The 16,252-nt window shown below is 42.5% G+C and overlaps 2 protein-coding genes across 4 annotated transcripts; both read left to right on the forward strand.

Annotated features, from left to right (window-relative positions):
• The first annotated feature begins 467 nt into the window (after positions 1–467).
• On the forward strand, positions 468–8,405 carry gjb9b (gap junction protein beta 9b). 3 transcript variants are annotated; one of them, XM_036516247.1, is made up of 3 exons: positions 468–560; positions 4,553–4,565; positions 6,267–8,405. In XM_036516247.1, exon 3 carries the CDS (start codon positions 6,336–6,338, stop codon positions 7,134–7,136), a length of 801 nt encoding a protein of 266 aa, XP_036372140.1. In that variant the 5' UTR covers positions 468–560; positions 4,553–4,565; positions 6,267–6,335; the 3' UTR covers positions 7,137–8,405. The 3 variants fall into 3 exon arrangements, with proteins under 3 accessions (XP_036372140.1, XP_036372139.1, XP_036372141.1); XM_036516246.1 differs by lacking the exon at positions 4,553–4,565; XM_036516248.1 differs by lacking the exons at positions 468–560; positions 4,553–4,565 and adding an exon at positions 2,233–2,327.
• Positions 8,406–9,569: 1,164 nt separating this feature from the next.
• Positions 9,570–15,410, forward strand: LOC118768912 (peflin-like). The gene is made up of 5 exons (XM_036515882.1): positions 9,570–9,746; positions 10,509–10,776; positions 13,007–13,162; positions 13,521–13,664; positions 15,008–15,410. The coding sequence occupies exons 1-5, from the start codon at positions 9,726–9,728 to the stop codon at positions 15,235–15,237; spliced, it is 819 nt and encodes a 272-aa protein (XP_036371775.1). The 5' UTR covers positions 9,570–9,725; the 3' UTR covers positions 15,238–15,410.
• Positions 15,411–16,252: the final 842 nt, after the last annotated feature.

Genomic DNA, 16,252 nt, shown 5'->3' on the forward strand with positions numbered 1-16,252 from the left:
ATAATATGTACTTGGTAACAGCTATGCAAGTAAATATTGTTGCTTCAGTCCATAAACAGCACATTAGTAAAAAGCACGCTTAGAGTGAAGGTTTGGAGTAGGGTTCAGGGTTGAGTTTACAACAAAAAGAGCGACCGCAACCTAAAGGGCTGGATGAAGAGATGATAAGAGGAGTCTTGCCTCTCACCCCTGGGGGTGTGTGTCAGTTCCCTGCAGGGGCGATGGATGGAGGAAGGAGCATAGGCAGCTTCTTGTCTGTTTGCAGCCGTAGCCAAGGAAGGAAATTCCCCTGATCGCCGTGAAAATGCGGCAGCGCACCCTGACAGCCAGCCAGTAGGCGGAAGCTAAGCCCCGCCCCTCCTCTCACCTGTGACTGCTGCCGTGGTAATTGTTCCGTACTCTCCTGAACCCCACCCCTCTGCCCAAAAGAGGAAGCCTCCCATCAAGACATTCCAGATCGTCAACAAACACGAGAGGTGTTGCCTGGGAGCACTACTGACATGTTTGTTTGACCTTGAATATCTTCTTTCAGTTTTGTAATCTTCAAAAAATCCATTCAGGTAAGACAAATTTCTGCCCTTTTCAGATAACACGAAGCACAATATGTGTCTGTAAATGTGTTTATGTGTGTTTATTAAAATAGCGTTTCGTTCAACAGTTTTGTTTTGTCAAATGGTTGTGAGGAATGAGGTGTGCCTTAATCTCAAAGAACAACACAGCACAGTGCAAACACTGATTCAACTGTAAAAATATTCAAGAAGTGCTACAACAAGGAACCGTGAACAAAAACCAAGATGTTGTTTAGCCCTAGAATTTCTAAATCTGAACAAACTCATTCATCCATTACGGCTATTAAATATGAAAGACGATGTTGGATATGCTTACACATATTTAGTAGTTATGAGTGTTATCGCTGCTGTTAACACCATTGTGCAGGTATAACGAGCAGGTGTGGTATGAAAGCAAGGCTTGTTGTGCTTTGGAGGAGAATTTTGAGTGTACTAAAAGAAATGAAACTGCTCTTGATATTTCCCTTGATGAATAATCTCAGAGTAAGGAAAACTGACACTGTTAAAAGATGGTGGAACTATGGAATGCAGGAGGAAAGCTTCATCTGTAGGCTGCTCCTACAGTCTGTGATTGTTGCCTAAAGACGCACAGTCACGCACTAATACATAAAATATAACGCATCCATTAAAAGTTATAGCATTTTAGTTAAATAATGCTTCTGAAGTGATTTCAGGGACCAATATGTTCATGAGGCCCAATTTTGGTGCCGCAAAGCATGCAGCATAGCTGGCAAATGCTGTCTGAACAGTCGTTTCTGTTCACGTGACATCAGAGCAAAATGAAAAGTTCATAAAATTTCACAAAAGCTAAGGTACGTGACTAGACAAAATACAGTGGCCACTATGGCCCTTTTCTCAGTCACCAGAGAGCTGGTGTAGAGCCTGGTGTAATATACCCAGAGCAAGAGAATGATGTTAGACCAGAAGAGGTGCAAGGAAAGCTTTCTGTTTTGCTAATGGAAAACAATGTTTTATTAACAATACTAATGACTCCAATGGTAGAATATGTTATTCAAAAAAGGTGGAGTTAAAAAAAAAATAATAATACAAAAAATTTTACAAAATAAATGCAATTATTAATCAGATATTATGAAACCAAAAAAATAGGTGAGATTAACTGTCTTGTGTGCCTGGTAACATTATCTAAATAATTTCACTTTCTGTATGATCCACAGCACTCAATCTAGCAAATAGTGTCTATTGTTCCAGGAATCCAGTTTTCCAGTCTATTGTTCCAGTATATCGATAGTCAAACACAAGATGAGTATGATTCAGGCAGGCCCACCCTCCCACCACACTGAGAGACATCACAACAGAGAAAGAAAGAGAAAGAAAAACACTAAGAGAGAAACTCTGCCTATCTGCATGCAATACAAAAGTAAAACCCTGATGTGTTTTACAATAAAGGACAGCAGAATTTATACTACTATACTTTATACTATACTATACTTTATGTACTTTATGTATTAGCTTCCGACTGAATTCCTCTTCAGAGGAACAATGTCAGAAACTTCCCTTTCAAGGATTGTGGTGGCCCAATGTCCCCCTACCTGTTGCTGTAAAGATGGAAGTTGCCTTGACCTTTTATAGTATGTCACTAATTATTTTCAGTAACACATGTCATTGGTTGTCAATATGTCCTGATTGGTTGTCAGTTCTGCTCTGTGTGAGGTCACATGGACTCGTCCACATGCAGATACATTGGCCAACAATGCCATTTATGCCAACCGTCGGGGGGTCCATTCAATCAAAGTCCAGGTAGTTTGCAGTATCGACTGGTAACTATGCTGAATCAGTTCATTACTCCATCATCACCTCATCATTCACAATAGAGGTCATCGAATAGCTGTTTGTCAGACTCATCTTATTGATTGAACATTTGCAACGTTGAAAATGCATTATTGTCCCCTGATATTCTAACAACAGTTTTTCTCGTTCTTGCTAACATGCAGCATACATTACTGCATTCCTAAACTACTAACAGCTAACCAAAATAACAAAACCTTAACTTTATTAGAACTTTTTATTTTTATAGCAAAATAATTAAGGTTCTGAGAAACATACCTGTAAAAAAAAGCATAAAACAAGTCTGGAGTAGATTCTCATTCAAAAGAAACTTTAAAAGAAACTTTGTTGCTTTAAAGTCAACATGTCAATAGCATGATTGGCCAGCACACCTTCCCAGCTGACTTTGCTGTCTGCACTGCATTCTCAACAACACAATAGCACTGGCTTCACTTCCTTTAAAGCTGACTTTGACTTCTGCTTTAACATTAGAGAACCGTTTTGCCCCTGTCAATATCAAACCACTGATCTGTGCCTCAGTAAGTCATTGAAATTGAAAAAAGCACCCCTTTGTTTACAATATACTTGCAGTATTCTGACAGTCTCCACCTGTTTAATGTATAAACTTTCAAATTTCCTGTTGAAATTTTGATTTTTTTGTGAGAATATTATATACTGATCACTTGCTTTAGCCCACATCTACAGGGTGACAGTACAGCAAATGCCATTGTGCGTGATGTTCATGTAATTTTTCTATGTGTGGGTTGCTCTCATCTTTTCAGACTTTTCAGAAAAGCCTGACTTTTTTATCTTCTGCAGACTTTTCAAAGATGGCCTTACCAAATTAATTAGAACTGTTTTCATAGGTACCATTATATAATAAATACCATTCCTGGAATGTAGGTTCTTGGCCTGAACCTCCCTAAAACTCCCTCCTCATTCCTCTGTGTAGACTGACCTTCCCTCTGTCACCTTGCTTTGTGTTGGCTCCGAGACGGTTTCATTGGATTTTAGCCCCATTGTTCTTTCAGTCCTGGTTAATCTATAAATTACTGGATCCATTCCTTCTCCAATGCGCTGATACAATTCCCAAATCTGTCTCCTGCCTGAAAACATTGAACATGGACTGATGAGCCGTAAAAGAAGCATGTCTGCTAACACAGACTAGCCAGCCACATCAATAAGACACTTAACTAGTAATGTGCCTTTTTTGTGAACTTTTTAATCACAAACCTGATAGACTGTTTGGTTTTTTGTATTTCATATTATTTAGGTGACAATTTAAGTGTTGCTAAGTGCATAGAATTAGGTATAATCTTCACAGCTGTGAAAAAAAATTAGCATTAAATCTAAAATTAAGTCATTGGAATTTTTCATCAATCAAGTTTTGCTATTTTCCATTGCAAAGAGATGGTTCCTTTCATCCCGCATCTTGCATTAATCTAATCTGATTATGTTCTTCCTGCTCTCTAAAACTATCATCCTCACTTATATGAAGACTGCAATTGTATGGCGAAATAGAGATCAGCTAAAGGGAACAAGGAAGCAAAAGCTTCTCTTTACATACAAAAAGGGGGGAAAGAGGAAGGTAGAAGCAGACAACCGCGAATAGATAAATGCAGCTTTGAGAGCCTTGACCCAATGAGGGTAGACCGGGCTGAAAATAGATGAAATTGAAAAACAAAGGGAACTTCCACCCAGATTCCCAGAGCACACAGGTCAATGCAAGAATGTTTCTGTGAGGCTTTAGACTACCATTTCCAAAAGCGTCGACAGCAACTGTGGTTTGTCGGCTACGTTCTGTGCATCCATAATTACCTTTGTTGGCATCCCCACAGACAGCATTCTCTAAATGTTTCAAACTATATTTTCCTGAGTCACCTCGAGTGTCACACGGTACAGTAGAAGCCATACATTCTATATCTGAACTATATGAAATAGAGGAGATGAGAACTAGTCAGACCCACCATTTACTGTATGTGTGTATGTTTCCAATAAGACATACCTGGACACAGTTCTGGAAATCCAGCATTTAAAAGAGGAGTTTACAGTCAAATTATATCAGTACATGAAGGATCCTTGGGAACATCTATGTAGTTTTACTTTATCAGTTGAACTTTGTAATTTTATATTGGAAAAGTTCTTTGTTTAATTTAAGGAGCAGACAGTATTTAATTACAATTTTTTCTCTTTTCCAGATGAGGAACTTAGGTGAGGCCACCCCGGCTTACTAGCTCATCTTAAATATTAGTACAGTACTGCTCCACTGGGATCTCATAACACAAGAACGAAGTCTTTTATTTGATTCTAATAATGGTTCCCCTTGCATGCTAAATACATTGTTCAAATGTTTTTAGACAGTATGGCTCTTTAACTCAGTATTATTTCCAAAAGTTCCCTATAATGATCTGAATATCCTAAACACCATTAAAAGGAACTACATTAATGCACAAATAACTAATTTTTTGATAATGAATAACATACTTCTTGACAATACCATGTAAGAACAGGCTTTTGGGGAAAACAGATCAGGCAATAGTGAGGAAATCATCTCACACATTGATTTAATAATCGGAACATACAGTACTGCTGGAGAATGAAGGCAGTCTGCAGTGGATTCGTCATATCAAGAAGTTTAATGATGGAGAAAGTATGCAATAGTCTGCTCACTGCGTTCTGTCAGGGTCCCATTGTTCCCATTTTAGCTCAGTCTTTCCCATTGGTCCAATGCAGCTCCCACTCACTTTAACACACTGATTCTCAATCCTGCTCCTGGGGCCCCCCTGCTCTGCACGTTTTCCATCTTTCCCTGCTCTACCTACCTGATTGAACTCATCAGTGGCACTTTTGATTGGCTGAGCACACCCGATTTAATCAAGAGCATGTTAGTCATTTCAATCAGGTGTGTTTGGAGCAAAGATAGATCAAAGATATGCAGGACAGGGGGGCTCCAGGAGTAGGATTGAGAAACACTGCTACCTTTGTACATATACATATGCACATATACCTTTGTAAGCCTCCAGATAACTGTCAGTCTCTGTTCTGGGCAGGTTGTTGGCTGTCCTTCTATATTTGTACCACCATATCTAACCACACCAGGAATGGGCTTGTAACCAAAAGGTTGCTGGATCAATACAATTGCCTCAGCGCATATCCGGCTGAACAGATGGATACTTTGTAAAAACTGTAACCTATGCAAATGGTACTGGATAGGAGCATCTGCAAAATAATAGTTATAATCCCGCCCTTATTCTGAGATGGCAATCATCTCAAAACATAGCTAAGGGTTTATCCTCATGCTTCCTCCTTCTATAAACCTCTTAGGTCATCATATAAGGAAGCCAAACGGTTTTGCTAGCACCTTACCTCAGGGTTCCATGACTTGGAAGAGGAGAAATAATACCAAAGTCAGCTGGGGAAATAATTTTGAAAACTGACCAGGGATCAGTGTGATTAACTACACTTAGCTGTCTGAGAATGGGGAGGAATAAAGCAGAAATACAACAGCATCTAAGTTACACCCTTACAGTCATTACGACCCAAGAATGGACACAGAGTGATGTGACTAAATTGTGGACATTATATTTTCCTGTAGCAGATGCTCTTATCCAGAGCAACTTATATTAGGTCACAATTTTTATATGTTATCCATTTCTACAGTTATATATTTACTGAGGCAATTCTGGGTTAAGCATCTTGCATACGGGTACAACACCAGCGCCCCAGCAGGGAACTGAACGAGCAACTTCTCGGTTACAAGCCCTGCACCTTACCTCTGTGCTACACTGCCACTGCTGCTGACGGATCTGTTTCAGTTAGCACGTTAAAGGAATGAGTAATATTTTGTGACGAATCAATGAAATCCCACAAGTGGCGTATAAATGGCATTAACACAGTTGTTTCTAATTTCAGGTGCCACTAGCTACCTCTCCTTGACCTCTCAGTGACCCCCCGAGTGGCCCCTCCCCCCGTCCTGCAGAGATGAACTGGTCGGCGTTGGAGGTTCTCATCAGCGGAGTGAATAAGTACTCCACCGTGTTCGGCCGGGTGTGGCTGTCCATGGTGTTCGTGTTCCGCGTGCTGGTGTTCGTTGTGGCGGCGCAGCGCGTGTGGGGGGACGAGAGCAAGGACTTCGACTGCAACACCCGGCAGCCCGGCTGCACCAACGTCTGCTACGACAGCGTCTTCCCCATCTCCCACATCCGCCTGTGGGCCCTGCAGCTCATCTTCGTCACCTGCCCCTCGCTCATGGTGGTGGCGCACGTCAAGTACCACGAGGAGAAGGACAAGAAGTACTCCGCCACCCACCAGGGCCACCACCTGTACGCCAACCCAGGGAAGAAGCGCGGGGGCCTGTGGTGGACCTACCTGCTCAGCCTGGTGTTCAAGGCGGGCATCGACTCGGCCTTCCTCTACATCCTCCACCACATCTACGAGGGCTACGACATGCCCCGCCTCATCAAGTGCTCCCTGGAGCCGTGCCCCAACACCGTGGACTGCTACATCTCCCGCCCCACCGAGAAGAGGATCTTCACCCTCTTCATGGTGGTCTCCTCGGCCATCTGCGTTTTCATGTGCATCTGCGAGATGATCTACCTGGTGGGCAAGCGCTGCCAGAAGGCTCTGAGAGCCCGCCTGCAGAATGAGCTGAAATCACACGGCGAGAATCACGACAGACCGCCCCGGTCCGAGTGCATAAGGATGGATCCCACGGCTACGCCCCTCGTCCAGAATAGCACCAATATGAAGGCCGAGGAGGCGGGCACAAGCAAGATGAGCTGAATCAAGCGCCATGTGCTGCATTTGCTTTAAGACTGCTTCAGGACCTACACAGGGCAAGCGTAAAGAATGTCAGGTGTTTCCTGAGAGACAATGAGATGAGCTGGGACTCATAGCTTTACAGAGGTCACCTTTTTAGTTGTGTGTAAATTATGATGGTTTCCGCTAACTCAGTGCAGTGGACTCTCCCAATTTGTAAGGTCCACTTTGGAACACCTCAGCGCATGGCAGAATATTGGTAAAACAATTTAATCTTATAAATCTATCTTATCAATGTCATTGTTACTAATCAGCACTGAGACGAACACTTGAAAAAACACTACATGGTTTTTTTCTTCTGTGGTTCTTTTTTTCCTAGTGAAAGGTAAATGCTGCCCTCCAGTGTTTAAACAAAGTAAAACAAGTGGGATGGCAGGTGTCCCATCCACTAAGTTACGGGTTGGCGGGGTATACCCATACCTGCACACCATCGGAACCTGGCCTCTTTCTGGGTTTCCTACAGAATAAATTAGAAATAACCGAGAGGTCTGACTCATGACATGTAGTTGGCATCTAACTTCATTTCAACATACAGAATTTGAATAGAATCTCATACAGGCACAGAAAACAGCCAACTTGGACCCTTTTCACTTTCTTCCTTTTCTTTGTTTTTTTTCCATTTTATTTTACTTACCAAATTACATAATAATAATGCTTTGGGCTCTAATACTTGTCTGTCCACCATCTTTATTATGCATTCAGTCTTGGTGGCTGGCTATCTAATAATCTATTTTTTTCTCCTCACACACATAATTTGGAATAATATGGACACTGAATCCAAAAACAGAACACTGTTTTTTTTTTTTCAGAACATGGTGCAAGCAATACATTCTATTATTATTTAATGAGGATGGTCATTTATGTAACTTTTCTGAATTTGGAATGAAGAAAGCTTTTTGCCACAGCATTTGATGCAATCCCTAGAGGTGTTATAAAAGCTGTTTTAAAAATTAAATGGAGAGATTTGCCACACCACAAATTAGAATCTATCATCTACAATTTTACTGGAGGGTGTAAACATATTGGATAAAAATGTAGAAATAGCTATATTAGGAATCTTTGTATGGGAGTAACTATCCCACCCTCTGCTTTGTATTATGTGTCAAAATGTAGGAACACAAATTGGAAAGAAGTTTGGAAAATAACAAACAAGTATCATCTAACTAGTCAGACATATGTGAAATCACCTATAAAATTAAGAAAATTTATCATAAACACCATACAATTTGCAAAATCTACCCTGTTGTATATTCTAACTGGAAATTCAAGACAAATGTACTTTTGTTCACTAGAGAATGAAACAGTAACTAATTGGTTTTATCCATGGATTCAAATTAGACTATTTCAGAATGACGTTAAGCATTTCCTTTTTAAAAATTATGCATCCAAATCTGTATTTCAGGCACTCAGTTGTGGAAAGCAATGTGATGTGGTACATAGGATTAATTTATTAATAAAGTATGGATATCATATTCATAAGATGAGATGAGTAAACAGTTGTGTGGTGGCTATTTAAAATGGAAGATGGAGATCACCTGATTCATAAAGATAAGAAAGCAAAACACTCTTGTTTGTCTTTTGTACGAATGAAACGAAGGTGACATTTTATTGTATTTTTGTATTTTCATTCTTGTTTAAATGTTGTTTCTTTTCTAAAAAATCTAAACAATACAACGATACAAAAATGACTAGTGCATCAACGTCACGGTTTGTAAAAATACATGTGTAAAACACATTTTCATAACTTCATCGCATCATAATTTCACCAACGGCAGCTTACCTGCATTACGATGTATGGTCACCATAGGTGATAAGTTAGCTACCTAGCTATGCTCATCAGGTGGCTCTGTCACTGCCCAATCTGCCAATCGACAAATGTAGACCTAAATACAGTACAAAATTGCTTTTATACGATTGGGAATGGAGCTATCTGGCAGGTTAGCTAGAAAGATGACGTAAACTGCCGAGGATGTAACGTGGCACAGTCGGTGAACTGGCATGTAACAGGTTGCAGTCGGTGAACTGGCATGTAACGAGCGATGAAGGTTATGTTTGCCAGCTAACAAGTTATTGATTGAGAGACACACTTTGCTAATGATTTAAGATGATATTCAAAATATTGCACTTATCTGATATCTAACTGATGCATGGACGACGTTGATACCCAACGTTAAAATGATCTCTACAAGTATGGGGACAGTCGATTCAAAGTATCATTTTCGTGTTGTGATGTTACAGTGGGTATACTCGTTTAGTTTTAGTAATTTTTTTTTCTATTTCCAGTAAACGGACGTTGTGAGTGGTCAGGCGGCGTCACGTTATTGTGGGATTTTAACGTCAGACAGCCTAGCAATCCCGCTGAGCTCATTTCACGCAACGTGACGTACGGGCGGTGTGGCGACGCTGTGACAGTGTAGCTGGCCACCGACCTACATCACGCTATTTTACAAGAGCAATTTTGTCAGCACACAATCCGTTTAGAAGAGGCGGGTCTACATAGACGATTAACCATCTTCAGTGTCAGTAAAGTCAGATAACGGATGTGTTCCTGAAATGAGCTTTCACTACGGACAGGTACTTACGTTACACGCGTATATCAGCGTCCTCCTGAAATAATGTATTTTCTAGCGAGAGCTAAGGAACAAGTGTTTTGTTTTCGTGCCTGGTAGCTGACAAGTGTTTTTATGCGGCCTTCGGTACGTTTGGTATATTTTGCTGGTGAATCATTTGCTCCAGTACGCAGTTAGCTTTATTACCCATTGTCATGCTGACGCTGTTAGCAGGTAACGTGCTGTGAATGGGATTGCATGCGTGGAGAAGTGCTCTTTGGACTCAGGTTGTGCGCAGCTAGCTGGACTAGCTAACTAGCTTGTTTGGATGTTACTACAGTTGCACCAAAATCCTTTATTCTTTTCATTTTAAAAATATGTTATTATAATAACAGTCTAGGATCTGAAACATTGAAACATTACGTGAAACATTAGCTCACTGGTTAGCAGGTGCCATAGAGCTAAGTTATAGCAATCAATGCAATCAAGTCGACTAGTAGCGTTATGGGAATTTGCTGTTTGGCTCATCTTATTCCGATTTCAAGCTCTTATGTTTAAGGGCAGCGATCAGTTAGCAAAATGTGTATTGTAGAGGCACTCAAACTGGTATGCGCGTAAGAATAAAAATGTAGCTGACGGTAGTTACAGTTTATATGAGTGATGGTAACGTAAACTAAGAGAGTCCGCCTGCGATATAACTCTACAGTAGATTAATATTGTGGTTTCAATGGCGCATGCTTTCAGTTATAATAATATCTCAGTAACCTAGCAAACTGTCGTCGTACAGGGTTATCCAGGAGGGGGTCAGTCTCCACCCTTTGGTGCAGGATTACCCCCTGGTGGTCCCGCCTATCAGGGAGGTCACTATGGTGGAACAGCCGTGCCCTCAGCTCCGCCGGGGCCGTATGACAGCTCCACGGCCCCTGACTATGCTCCATACGGGGGTACCCCACCACAACCCGGGGGACAGTATGCAGGGGGGCAGCCACCTGGTAATCCCTACGCTGGGTACGGTCAGTCCCAGGGTGGACCATATGGGGAGCAGACTCCAGCAGGTGAGATATCAAATATGGATACGTGGCTGTTTGTCTGTGTGTCTGTTTATAGTGTGACATAACTCATAAATGTGTATAGGGGTCCCATAGAATGTCCCATGTGGCCTGGACATGATTTTGGCATTCACATGGAATGACACTGAGGCACTGATCCACCATGTCCCTTTTCTAGCACCACATTACATCTCAGCAGAACTGTTTCCTGTATATTAAATATATAAATATAAATTTCCCTCATCCATTTCTCTTGCTTAAGCCAATTATTTCAGGTAGCATATTTGATCTAAGTCAGAGCAGTAAACTACAGGCAGTGGTCTATAATAGTTTCTAAAAAGGCACATATATAAATATGCTTACAGTGTATAAATATGAAAAGTGTTTGAGTGTTTGCCTTTATGAAGCCAGGGTGGGCTGGCTTGATATTCAGTCTATCAATTACTGTGTGTTCCCCACAGTTAGTCAATTACTGTCTGTTGCTGAAACCTGTCGAGAAACAGTGTAACTTACTCCAGGGCCACACACTTCAGTGTTGTGAGGTCTCTCTCATCTATCACTCTCATTTTCCCTACACTTCTTAAATAACTGTATAATGTAGAACAGGCATAGCAGTGTGCTGGCAGCTCCATCTCTTGGCTGTCACAGTAATGTTTCTTGGTCCAGCTGAGCTGTCTGGTGGACATGGCAGAGCTAGCTGAGTGATGATGACTTAACCGTGGTGCTCAGGCAGACAGCAGGGCTGGCGTTTTACAGCCAGCGGTGTGCTGGGAGGGAGCCTTCCATTAAACGCGGCAGGTGTGAGTTATGAGGGAACGGCAGACGAGGTCCTCGGCCCCCCTCTCGCTGGGAACGTGTCACCCGCTCTCGAAGGGTGATTGATGGAGTGAGTCATGTCCAGGAGTTTGGCAGGTGCGGGTTGAACAGATCGGCGCCCGCAGTGGAGCGAGACGATTGGAGCGAGGGCCGCGATATTGCGGAGTGAAAGTGTGTGCGTGCGCACGCGAGTGTGTGTGTGCGTGCGTGCATGCTTGTGTGTGTCTGTCCCCACTCTGATACTGTCCCCCAGGGGGACTGAGTCACAGGGACCGCTTCTTAAACAGAGTAGTTCTCACAGCCCCAGGGACACAGATCCATCTGGGTTCAGCACACAGTGACACTGTGGCCACTGTTCCTCCAGATGGCTCCAGTCAGGATGTCTGCCTGCCAGAATCTCAATCTGACAGGAACACGCTGCCGGTCTAAATCGCAGTAATGGTGTTGTTTATCCCATAAGTGGTACAGTATTTTTACGTGTAAGAAAATGAATACAAATTTACCCTCACGGTTATCCTCCAGACAGTATGAGTATCTAATTGGGCCTTGACAGTTCGAAATTGATTTGATGTTTATTTAGCAAAAAAATGCCTAACAGTCAGCTACATCAAAAAGAACTCTAGGGAAAAGTGTTGAGATGGATTAACTGTATTGTGCCAAGTACACAACCACATGCGTACCTTTACTAGCTTAGAGGGCCAAACAAACACTTTTTATGGATATTATGTTATTATTGGACAAGGCTTTGCGGCCTTGCAGCTATCTGAGAATGGGCTGCAGTAGAGTTTAAAACTGTACTCTTTCAGAGAACTGTAGGACTGCTTTCCCAGAATTCCTGAGAATAGTGCTGTAGTAGAATTGTGCCAATAAAGGTCATGCTGTGTAAATGGCTTCTGGCCTTTTGTAGTCACAGTTACATTTTCCTTTTTAAAAACACCTGCTATGCAGTTTGAATAGAGTGAACTTTATTTGTCTCTTGAGGGGGAAAGAGGTTGCCGCATGAAGCATGTATGGAACTATTGTGACGTGAGAAATACTCGTCTGAATCCAATTTAGCATGCTTGGTGTGATGAATGACGTGCTGTAGTTATTGTGAACAGCATTGTGCTGCAGAGAGGGTATAGTGCACTGGGTATAATGGAGTGTATTTTTCTGTGCATGTATTTTTAGTAGGTCAAAGGCCATAGCAAATGTTGCCACAGCTTTCTTTGTCAAATTGTTAATTTTGTTGCCACAAGTCCTTGTTAGTCTCCTTCCCCAACATGCTAGTGTAGAATAATAACACTGTACTGATACAGCATGCAAACAACTTTGTTTCAGACAGGTTTCTGTTTACTAAGAAGCATTGTAACCAATCGTAGAAAAGGTGTCCACTATGAAACAGATAAAGTGAACTCCAACTACCGCCTTCATCTCCCAGGTAACATCCCACCAGGTGTGAACCCAGAGGCATACCAGTGGTTCCAGTCAGTGGACAATGACCATAGTGGCTTCATCACCCTGAAGGAGCTGAAACAGGCTCTGGTGAACTCCAACTGGTCTGCCTTCAGCGACGAGACCTGTCTCATGATGATCAGTGAGTACTGCCTGGCTGCCTTGCTGGTACAGGCTGCAGTGTGGCATGGTGGTTGTTGGTTCAAATCCCAAGTTGCAGTCTTGAGACAAACCTTTTGAGAATCGCCCCGTTTGAGAACCCCAGCTCTGTTACTAAATCCTACATAGGTTCATCTTCTGTACAGTAAATAATCAAATGGTGAAACCATTGAAACTTGCCTGTACTGAGATGGCCAAGTTCACAAGGCCTGAGGGAATGCCTGTTTCATATTTCACATTTTTGCACAAGTGAGTTTATAGGTTGTTCCTCTACTCACTGTATCACGGGAAGGATGTGGGGAGGTCAGTGTGAACATTGTTTTTCCCCCTATCTCACGCAGACATGTTTGACAACACCAGATCGGGCCGGATGGACGTCTTCGGCTTCTCTGCGCTGTGGGTCTTCATGCAGCAGTGGAGGTCCCTGTTCCAGCAGTTCGACCGCGACGGCTCCGGGTGCATCAGCGGCAGTGAGCTGCACCAGGGTGAGAGGAGGCGGGGGAGAGAAGGAACTGCTGACTGCACCACAGCTCTCTACTCAGCACTGCACCCTGAATGCCTGCATGTTAGAGGTTTATCTACTAGATTTGCAATATACTGTGTAATTATAATACAGCATACAGTGTTATTACTGTTACATATTTATTATGCGGTTATTCATTTTATATATCTAAATGAAGAACCAGGGTGGCAGTGTAGTATAGTGATAAGGAGGCCGGTCATAAATGAAAGGTCAATGGTTCAGTTCCCTGCTGCTGTACCCTTGGGCAAGGTACTCCCACAGCTGCCTCAGTAAATATTCAGCTGTATACATAGATAACATGTGAATACCGTAACCTATGTAAGTCAGTCTGGATAAGAGCATCTGCTAAATGACAATAGTGTAATGTAAATGAAGTTTTAATTAATTAGAACTTGGCTGGGAAAAAGTCTGTATATTTAAAAATTCAATCACAAGAAAACAGAAGGTGTTTAATGGGGAGTATTTTTGCATAGAATAACCAGCTAGATGATTTCCACGGAGAAATCTCAGAGCGCTGCAGAGATTTCAGATGATCCTGGGAGAGTGGAGAAAGGGAGTGAAACGAGGTGTGTGTGTGGCCTCTTTTCAGCCCTTTCTCCCAGGCATACACCTGTTTATTACATACAAATCTCCAGATGCAGCAGTTTTCACTCCCTCACAAAACGCCTCCGCCCCTGTTGTGTGTCTAAATAGGTTTGCTAGCTCATTTAGGTGCGTGTGTCCCTGCTGTTTTTTTAATAGGGGATTGTGGTAGTTTTGTGCTTTATGGGCATGTGTGTCCACCGCTGCCTGGGGGGTTTAAACCAGCATACTAAACATTGTTTAGAACAAGAGATACTTAGCCCACTGCCAAAAATATCCTGACGGGGGGAGGCTAATGCACGCCTCATTAGGCCTCTCGTGCTGACGTCAGCATCCTGCCAGTCCAGCCCCGTTGCCGTGCCATGTGGAATGCAGTCTTGATTAAGCTGGGGGCTCATTTGTTTGTTCTCCTCTCTCCCCCTAACTGAGCCTAAGCGATGTTAGAATTGTGGCGGCAGTGTAGCACAGTGGTTAAGGACCAGGACTCGTAACCGAAAGGTTTGCCAGTTCAATTCCCCACGGGGGCACTGCTGTTGAACACCTTGGGCAAGGTACTTAACTCACAAAGGCCTCAGTAAATATTCAGCTGTATAAATGGATGACATTGTAAAAACATGTAACTCTGTCACTCTGGATAAGCGCGTCTGCTAAATGCCAGTAATGTAATGTGAAAAATGTAATGCTCCTGTTGTTGTCCGCCGCTGTGCATTTTTGCCCTTCTAGCCCTGTCCCAGATGGGCTACAACCTGAGCCCCGAGTTGACGCAGGGCCTGGCGGCGCGGTACTCCCAGCGGGGGACCCAGGGATCCATGCAGCTGGACCGCTTCATCCAGGTGTGCACGCAGCTGCAGAGCATGACCCAGGCCTTCCGCGAGAAGGACGCCGCCATGACGGGAAACGCGCGCATGAGCTACGAGGACTTCCTGACTGGCGCCATCGTGCGGCTCGTGTGACGGCGGGCGGCCCGGGCGAGCTCCATGGCTTCATCCCACCCCCCCTTTCTCCTCACCTTTAAAAAAAAAAAAAAAAGCACTTTAATTGCACCTAACAGGATGTGCTCCGATGTACTAATATATCATTGAAACTGACTGTCTGATAAAAAGGGCTTGAACTGATAATGCCTTGAACTGGCATGAAGTCAGCAGTGCATGATGGATCTTGAAATGTGCCATAACTAACAAAATGTTATTTATTTGCTTAGTGTGATGCGTGCACTCAGAGTGATGTGCAGTGCTGTTTTATATATTGTTCATCTCTATTGGCTGGAGCAATAGATGTAACGTGCCTTGCTAAAGACTATTAACTGTAGTATTCCTCCCAGCACTCAAACTAGGATACTTGAGCACGTAACCCTTACGGCTGCCCCATGCAGTCCTGTTAAACAGTACATTCACTCCCATTTTTGCAAACCTTATTTCAGATTGTTTAAAACAAGCAGCATGCGTATGGTCAGCATATGTGTGATTGCTCATGGAAGTCGGTGCATTGTTGCACTTCATTGCAGATCCCTGTATAGTTCCTCTTGCTTTCAGCATAAATTCTAAGAAAGAAGAAATTGTAAAAATCGACTGAGATGCACTTTGAATGAACTGTATTAGCAGAGGGCAGTAAAACGCTTTTAGTATCTAGAATAATGGAGGGGCACTTGTAGTAAAAAAAAAAACAGAAAAATAATAAAGACAGGGACCAAGGTTATTCCAGGTGATGTTAACATCCAAGACTGCTGGTAACTTTATTCTTATTTTCTCTCATGGGAGCAAGTTAAACAGAACCTAACTAGGGCATTGTGTACATTGTTTGTCTTCAGAATTAATTTCATTTTTTAATTAATTTATTTAATTGTTTTATTCTGTAGCGCATCATTTGTCGTGTACACAAAATTGTTGTGTGGCATTAAAACCAAAACGATCAACAACCATCAGTAGTCTGTGATCTTTCACCTCTTCTTCGCCATACTTTTTAAAGGTT

This window comes from Megalops cyprinoides, chromosome 21, assembly GCF_013368585.1.
Source record: "Megalops cyprinoides isolate fMegCyp1 chromosome 21, fMegCyp1.pri, whole genome shotgun sequence".
In the NCBI taxonomy this organism is placed as follows: domain Eukaryota; kingdom Metazoa; phylum Chordata; class Actinopteri; order Elopiformes; family Megalopidae; genus Megalops; species Megalops cyprinoides.

What these genes read in the sequence shown, in the direction of transcription:
- gjb9b (XM_036516247.1), top strand. Translation starts at nt 6,336, where the DNA reads ATGAACTGGTCGGCGTTGGAGGTTCTCATCAGCGGAGTGAATAAGTAC.
- LOC118768912 (XM_036515882.1), top strand. Translation starts at nt 9,726, where the DNA reads ATGAGCTTTCACTACGGACAG. An exon ending in TGAGCTTTCACTACGGACAG is followed by an intron (nt 9,747 to 10,508) that starts GTACTTACGTTA and finishes GTCGTCGTACAG; the next exon opens with GGTTATCCAGGAGGGGGTCA. An exon ending in CGGCAGTGAGCTGCACCAGG is followed by an intron (nt 13,665 to 15,007) that starts GTGAGAGGAGGC and finishes TTGCCCTTCTAG; the next exon opens with CCCTGTCCCAGATGGGCTAC.